General features: G+C 54.3%; 2 protein-coding genes across 3 annotated transcripts in view; one reads left to right on the top strand and one right to left on the bottom strand.

Annotated features, from left to right (window-relative positions):
• LOC113213833 (uncharacterized) overlaps nt 1–6,482 on the bottom strand; it is an 8,519-nt gene extending 2,037 nt beyond the window's left edge. The window contains exons 1-5 of one of the 2 annotated variants that reach the window (XM_026433035.2): nt 6,333–6,482; nt 5,470–5,691; nt 3,862–4,029; nt 598–769; nt 127–488 (exon numbers count right to left, since the gene is read on the bottom strand). In XM_026433035.2, coding sequence (XP_026288820.1) covers nt 127–488; nt 598–769; nt 3,862–4,029; nt 5,470–5,691; nt 6,333–6,349 — 941 coding nt within the window. In that variant the 5' untranslated portion in view covers nt 6,350–6,482. Of the gene's footprint in view, nt 1–126; nt 489–597; nt 770–3,861; nt 4,030–5,469; nt 5,692–6,070; nt 6,210–6,332 lie in introns of those variants that run through there. The other variant, XM_052265677.1, reaches the window with a different exon arrangement.
• Nucleotides 6,396–7,897, top strand: part of LOC113214032 (uncharacterized) — a 48,452-nt gene continuing 46,950 nt past the window's right edge. The window contains exon 1 of the mRNA XM_052265678.1: nt 6,396–6,533. The gene's annotated coding sequence lies outside the window, so the exon portion shown is untranslated. The remainder of the gene's footprint in view (nt 6,534–7,897) is intronic.

Below are 7,897 nucleotides of genomic sequence, written 5' to 3'. Positions count from 1 at the left end.
AAAAAAATACAAAAAAAATATGGGATGAAAAACAATCTCCGAGAATACTTTGTAGCGCTTTGTAGGGAAATTAAAATCAAAATTAAAATATCTACACCAGATGCTCCCTCAAGCTGCGTCGCGTACCTGCAGGTCTGCAGGTCGAAGAAGCGCACGTCGACGGGCCTGCCCGTCGCCTCGTCGTACTTGAACATCATGTTGTTGCGGTTGAAGTCGCCGTGCGCGATGACAGCCAGCGGCTCCTCGGGGCTGCGCGCCTCCAGCATCACGTTGAACACGCCGTCCGGGATGTCGTCGCGCCCGGCGCGCAGCCGGCGCCGGAGCTGCTCCACGGTGGCCGCGTCGAGGTCGCCGCGCGCCGCGAGCCGTCGCAGCCCGGGACCCGTGGTGCCGCCGATGAAGCCCGTCTGGTAAGCGCGGTTGGACTCGCCGAACTCGGCGTCCTGCAGCTGGCGCGCCAGGGACAGGAAGTCGCTTTTTCTGAGGACCTGCGGCACGATGGAGTTGCAAGCTCTTGGTTATTCAGTACTGTATTGGCAGGAGTTGTATTCAAAAAGTTGTGGACGCGCTGAAAACGTCCTCCAGTGTGTCACCCACCTTGGCGCCGTAGGACAGGGCGTGCATCCTGCCCAGGCGCTGCAGCGTCAGGAACACGTGCGCGCCGTCCAGGGCCGTCGCCGAGCTGGCCAGCCGGAAGCCGTCCGCCGACATGTCCTCCATGACCACCAGGGGGGTGGCGCCCTCCCCGCCCGCCGAGGCCCTGTAGCACCTGCGGCACAATCACAGCCATGCGACAAGCGGTGAGTGTCCCTGCCGCGCCCTGGTCAACCCAGACGGGTCGCACCGCACCGCACCGCCCAGGGGGGTAATGGTGCAGATTAGGGTCAGTGGGCGGGGCGGGGGCGAGCGGGGGCACCAACGCTGCGTGCGGGAAAAACAGCTGGTACCGGGTCAGCAGTGTTTGAACCCACCAGGCAGGGGGTGAGTATGCGTGTGTGTGTGTGCGTGACCACTCGTGCGTTATTGCATGGGAACCACTGCCGCCGGCGGCCGATGCGGTCGAGAGACCTGCTGACCTGCTGCATCAAGCGGGTTGTCGGGTAAAGGTAAAGAAGCGCGGCTGTGGTTGGTCCGATCGCTCGTCAAGCCAACAAGCCAATGCGCGGCCCGCCCCACACACACCCAGGAACTGTTAGTCGGGTTGTCAGGTTCAAGGTCCGTCCGATGGATATCCGGAATAAGTGAGAGGTGAGGGGGCGAGGTCCGTGAGTCCTTGTTGCACTCATGGGGCAGCGCCGCTTGAACGCTCTTCCCTTCCGAATCAGTCGCCTGCAAGGCCAGACCCGACGTACCCAACAACCCGCCCGATGCAGGAGTGCCGCCGCCGCAGCGCACGCCGATAGCTATCCACAAGGATTTCGCAGAATAGACGACCTGACCCATCCGCTGAAGGTTGGGAAATACATATTGAACGTTAGAATTTAACCTGTTTTTACTTATGTTCAAAAATATCTAATTAAAATGACTAAATTTGGCCCAAGTGAGGTTTCCCTTCATTAGGTTAACTTTCTGATAAATTTTTAAGCATCGGAGAGATCCATAGAGCCATTGAAAATTGTTTAGATTTGAATAGTTCTTGCTTATCGGACATTTCTACTTTTACATCTTGCGTGCAACTTTTCTCCGGAACTATTTGACCAAGAAACCTGGGTGGGGGCACATTGTAAAGAGAAATAGGCTCGGAAATAGGTCGGACAAAACCTAGCAGGCCAGACAGTACTTTTTAGGATTTTGGAAAAATCACCACCAGTCGGACAATCTAAATACACCCAATCGCCATGCTTTAACATTGTGACTTCCGTTTTCTTGTTCCATGCATTCTTCCGAATTTCAGCTTTATTGGAAAATGTAAAATAAATGTCTCAAAGAGATCGAAATACCCGACTCGTTGCGGGCGGTTCTGCAAACAGCTGGAGTGCCCGTCCCGACTACACACAACACACAAATGTGCCAATGATTTCATTGATAGAGAAAAATCCAATTCCCATCCACAGAGTTTCAAGGAAAACCAATCGGGCGCGTGGCAGGCGGTTCCTCTATGTTGCTGTATGCTGTGTGCTATGCACGCCCAACAGCTTGTCACACGAGACCGCGAACGGTCGGGACTGTGTATGACTCGGGAAGTGTTTGTGCCCTTGAGTTCGAATCGTTCTCGCGACGTCCGACAGGCAAGGCAACACCCCCCCCCCCTTTTCCCCTTTCATCCTTCTTTTACCCAGCCCGATCACAGTCTCTGACCGGAACCGAGCCCGGTCGTGGCGCTGGGGGCGGACCCAGCGGGGCGGACCCCAGGACCCCGTAGGCTGTCCGGCGAGGTCCGGCGGCATCCACCATAGAAACAACATAAAATTGGATGGTACAAGTTTAATAGACCGCTGGCCGCCCGCAGCCCCCCCCCCCTCCCCATCCCACGGGCCAGCTGAAAAATAAAGCCTCCCGGAACATAGGCAACACGACGAGGCGAATTTGCGGCCGGCAGCGGCACACACGAGCCGAGCCACGCACGACCCCGCGCGCCCACACGCAGGGCTAGTGCGCGGGGGAGGGGCCCGGGAGGGACCCGGGAGGGGGAACATGGTGCACCCGACTTTTTATTTGCAACGCGCACAACGCCGGGGTTGTTTAGGCCGGCACGCTGTTACGCACGCAGCGCTGGGACGGGCGGAAGAGAGGAGGGCCGTGCAGCCAAGAGACTGGTGTGCAGCAGCAGGGTTCTGCAGACGGTTCAAACTCAAATAGGGTATTGGACCTGTCACATGATCTGTATTAGCCGGTATTAGCCAATAAGATCTAAGCGTTAATCGCACTTCAACTCACTTCAACTAATCCTCAGTCTGAAGGAGCATCATCTCGAGCTAATCAAAGATAGTTCTATTATCTAATCCTTTTATCATCAACTATAAACACGGACTCTCAGAACCTGCTATCTAACAGAACCGGATGCGCTATGCTATGTCTTGTTCTAGCTACGTTCTGAACAATCTGTTTCCGGTGTGGTTCTTCATTTCTTCCCCACTTGCCCACCCCACCAGACTGAAATCGACTGAAATGGTTTATTGCCTTGGTGAGCGCCTGCCAGAAAAAAAGGAAAGAACACTCGACTAACTCAAACGGCTTAGGAGATATGATATAAATTCCTAAAATTTTGAGGCCAAAACTGCAAAATTGGGAGGGGGTATAGGTAAAACTCTATGAATCATTGCAGTAAGGTCCAAACTGACTATACACCATTGGAAAGATGATTGAAAACTGATTCAAACCAACTATGGCAAAAAGAGATGGATTTTTGCTTCCTATTAAAGATATGAAGAAAATTAAGCAGAATATCGTAACTCTCAAAACAAAAATAGATACTCTTTATCTGTCACCAAAGTTGGTTTGCAATTTTCTCTAAGGTCCCTTAACGTTCTCTTATTTTTTTAGAAAGGTAATGTTACAATTTTTCAAAAATATTCTTTTTTCTAGTTTCTCCATGTTAAATAACAAAACAAAATCTTGTTTTAATATTTGAATATTAGCTTGCATGTTTTCTAGAGCTACACCTGACCAGCTAGACCAATCATGATTGTTGCGGAAACAGCAACATCAGTGAGTTTGCTCTATGTCATGTTAATAACTTTCGCTTTAAATAGACTGGAACGGCCTGTTGGAAAGGGCTCCTTTTTGGGGGGAAAGAGAAAGGTGCACACTTCAGCACATGTGACACATTATGCAATTTCGAATCTAGCAAGCACCTCTCTGTCTCTTTGTGTCGGACAAAATAAATGTATATTTTAACCTGGCACGAATCCACCGACTCACTTGGGGAAGATGCCGAGGGGCTCGGGGTCGCCGTGGCTCGACTCGTCCCACAGCGACTGGAAGAACGGCGCCACCTGGTTGTACATGTGGTCCTCGTTGCGGCAACTCACGGCGGTGTCCAGCCACACCGGGTCGTTGGCCTGGTACTTGGCCACGAGGCGGACGGTCCTGCAAGGAAACAACGAGAATAGCAAAAATACAAAAGTGCTTCTCAGATGCGAAAAACAAGGGATGCAAAGGAGGACACTCGTTGGTCTTGGGTGGTATGGGAGGGAGAAAAACATTGAGACAAAGCAGCCTTTAGTTGTTTTGTAATCGGGTCCATATTTTCATTGCCCCTTTCACCAGGTCTGATGCTGTCGCTTTTGTGCGTGATCACGCCAATTATGGCGTTCCCCGAACAGAGACGCTGCAGCACAAATCTACAACATTAGCCTTAATACCAACAAACAGTGCTCTCCTGTAATCCTCCCGTCTTTCCCGCCGGAGTTCCGTTCATTTGTAGAGGGGCAAAAGGTGGGGGGACCGGGGGGGAGGGCGGGTACCACCCAGACCAGGGTCCCAACCCAACCCCGCCGGCGGATGCGCAGCAAAGGGTACGCCGCGGCGCCCTCTGCTTTAGCTTCGTCCGGAAACTAAAAGAGGGAGGTCGCGACCGCCGCCCCGCCCCGCCCCGCCCGGCCCGGCCCTTGTCACCCTTGCGGACTCTCAAATTAACCGTCCGGTCTGGTCCGAGCGTGGCGGTGGGGTAGGAGGGAGGGGAGGGGGGGGGGGCAGGAGCCATGCGAGAGATAAGGAGGGAAAGAAGTCGGCGTTTTAATCCCACCCGTGCTGCTCCCCGCGCGGCGCGCCCGCCTGCAGCGACACACGAGGCCGGGGAGACCTTCCTGGCCGAGCCGCCTCCCGCCCATGGAGCCCGCCCGCCGCCCTGCGGTCCGCATGGCGGTCCGTCGCCCTGACGTTTAACGCGATTCAATTAGGTGAAGGAAACCGGCTAATATGGCCCAGCCCCGGCTCCTCGGGACGAGCGGGCGGGGCTGGGAAGGGGAGGCTGCGGTGGTCTTGCTGCAAGGGAGGCTCAGCCCCCCCCCCTCCCCCTCAGCCCGCCCCCGCGCCCTTCGCCTCCAGCATCCTTGAGCCCGCGTACCTCAGAGGGAGACAGCAAACCCTGGGCTTATTGCGAATCGGAATAGAACAACGCCCCTCTCCCTCCCGCAACCCTTGCCGCCCACCGCCCCCTCGTCCTCCCCGGGCGAGGGTCGCAAATCCGCACTCAGTTGCCCAGCTTCCGAAGCGAAACCCTTCCTTATCCCCCATGTAGCGTGCCGGGCGGGGATTTCATTTGGCATGGCATTGCATAACCCCGTGGCCACGAGGGCCTCGGCACGGAGGCCAGGCCTCGCCACGAGGGTCGTCCTGCAAAGGGCACTCTGTGCGGGAGCCCAGCGGCCGCCAGACCGCGCCGCGCACCAGCGCACCACAAGAGGGCCTCCCCCGCCTCTCCGCACCTCGAGCACCCGCCCACCCGCTCAGTACGGCCCGGTCCCCGGCAGCCAGCGGCAGCCGCCGGGAAACGTATGATGTGTCGTCTTTCTTTGTCGTGCTCACCTTCTCGTCTTCAGCTTCCGGTCGTCGAGCTCCAGGGCCACTTTAAGAGTGCACGACATCCAGTGGTCCTGGCCGTAGCCACCCACGGGACGGATGTCATGGCTGAGGACGGCCACGTCCTCGCCCAGGGCGCCGTCGGTGACCAGCGCGGGAATCACCTGATCCACGAAGTGGTTCCCATTTTCCTCGGTGTGCGGTGCCGGCCCTCCCGCGGGCCAACCGCTAACGAAAGAAACAGAGGAAGGGATATGAGGCCTAACAGTTTTTCCTACAAAACACATCATCAGTTGTTTTATCAATTTCCTCCCAAATGAAATGTTAATCCTTATTGATTTGAGAATAAGAACACATATTTAAGGCTCTAAAAATCAGATTCACATGAACACATTACTCAGAAGACTAAAAACCGGTATAAGTCGGCATAAAAATTCAACTCAAATACTTGATCATTTCCACCTAAGAGTATTTGTGTTGTTTTTTTCTCGGATTACTCAAGGTTTGTCGGAGGATGCGTTAAGTAAAATGGGAACGCTGGATGATTTCCGGCAACGATGTCAGTTGGTGGGGACAGAAGACGATCAAACGTCGATACGACCCTCACCGGATTTGATCTTTTTCGGTTATTTCTTCATACTTCCCGCCTTTAGGCCCACCGCCTTCGATTGTCCCGCGCGCTTCCAACAGAAGCGCGCCGCGCCTTCAGCTGTTGACGGCCGCTGCCGCTGCCGCCGCCGCCGCAACAGCGCTCCCCGCAGCCATGGGCGACATAACCTAAACGCAACTATGACAGCTGAGCGGGAGCGGCCGACAGGCTCGCGGGTGCCGAAGGCGCGCGTCGGCAACCAACCAGCGTTGTCACTGACCTCTGCGAAGACGCCATGGACACCGAAGGTGAAGGACGCGTCGGGGGCCAGCGCGTCTACGCTGTCGGTGTCGGCGGCCTGATCTGCGGCTGCCGCCTGCTACGCACTAGCCAGATCAGCTGTACGGCGGCCACAGTGCTGCCGCCGCTCCCCGCCCCGCCCCGCCCGGCCCGCCCGAGGCCCAAGGTCCCCGCCGCCTGAGTAAGTTGAGGCATCCCCACTACTTTCATTCCATGTCAATCTTCTCTTGCCTGCCTGCCCCCTCTTCCCCTGCCCCTCCTGCTCATCGAGCACGTCCAGCTCGCTGTCGGGCGCGGGCGCGAACCGATGCGAACCCTGTCTTCTAAAACTGAATGTGATCGATCTGCAGAACACTGTTAGAAATTCCGTAGGCTAAATACGGAATCCTTTCGGTACTCTCCGTAAATTCCACATACGGTACCAGACCGTAACTGGATGATTGTAATTTAGAGATACGGACTTGTCCGTATTTCAAAGAACGATGCACCCCGTACATTTTCCCCGTCAAATTATATATCAAATAAATAATATTTGAAACAAATAGTTTAAACAATCGGGCTCTCTATAGAGTTTCATGTTATTGCCTATTTCGCAAAATCATAACTTAGGACTCTCTAGTCTCTCAAAATCCAATTCTTTGACTCATAGTGTAATTTATAATTTATCCTACGCAATAAGTCAAAATTTTACGGAAAGAATTACGGTCTATCCGTCACTTAAGAGCGGTCTTTCAATATGGTTTCCGTAGAAAATACGGAAAAATTACGGTACGTCTAATGGAAGAAATGCATGGGAAACGTCATGGTTTTCCAAACATCAGGGAAACAAGGACGTCGTTTTTACCGTGTAAGCACCGGCTCGAAGGAGCTGTCAGGAGCGCGCAGAATTTCGCGCATCCGCGCGGAACCGCGAGCGTCCCCGTGGAACCGCGGGGTATGTGCGAAATCCTGCGCGCTCGCGACAGGCCTACGAGCCAGCGCGTATGCAGCCCGCCATACTAGCATGTAAGAGCCGGGATCCCCAGTACATTCCTGGCAAAAAAAATTATTGTCAATCCCGCAGAAAATTCCGTGGAAAGTTTTTACAGTGAGCGTCGTGCAGTCGGGCGGCCACTTTTGATCTTGAGTCGTTCGGAGAATGCGGGGGCGAGCCAGCGATAAGGGGAGGAAAGGCCGTGTTTATTACCTGCCTGATACCGCGGCCATCGAACTTGTATTTGTTGGCGAGAACTGATAAACTGACGCCGACTCCGTGTAGAAAGAAAATTATATAACAAGATTCAACAATCTTCAACTGCAGTAGTTGTGAAAGAAAATGCACAGCCCACGGGGACGGTGTGGAGGGAATGACCGAAATGACTGACAGTTCAAGATATTTGTTATCGATAGCTACTACTCCTGCTCTTAGAACTTCCGACAGTTTTATCACCACATTCATGGCTGCTTTTTTCGCCAGTCGCCCAGCCTTTCTTTCCTTATCAGGCCTCCCACACACAGAGAGAGTGCGGCTCTTGTTCCGTCAGGTGCGGCTGGGACAGGCTGGGA

The sequence above is a fragment of the Frankliniella occidentalis genome, unplaced genomic scaffold, assembly GCF_000697945.3.
Source record: "Frankliniella occidentalis isolate FOCC.00 unplaced genomic scaffold, Focc_3.1 Scaffold29, whole genome shotgun sequence".
Lineage (NCBI taxonomy): Eukaryota > Metazoa > Arthropoda > Insecta > Thysanoptera > Thripidae > Frankliniella > Frankliniella occidentalis.
This window is presented reverse-complemented; position numbering and strand designations above follow the sequence as displayed.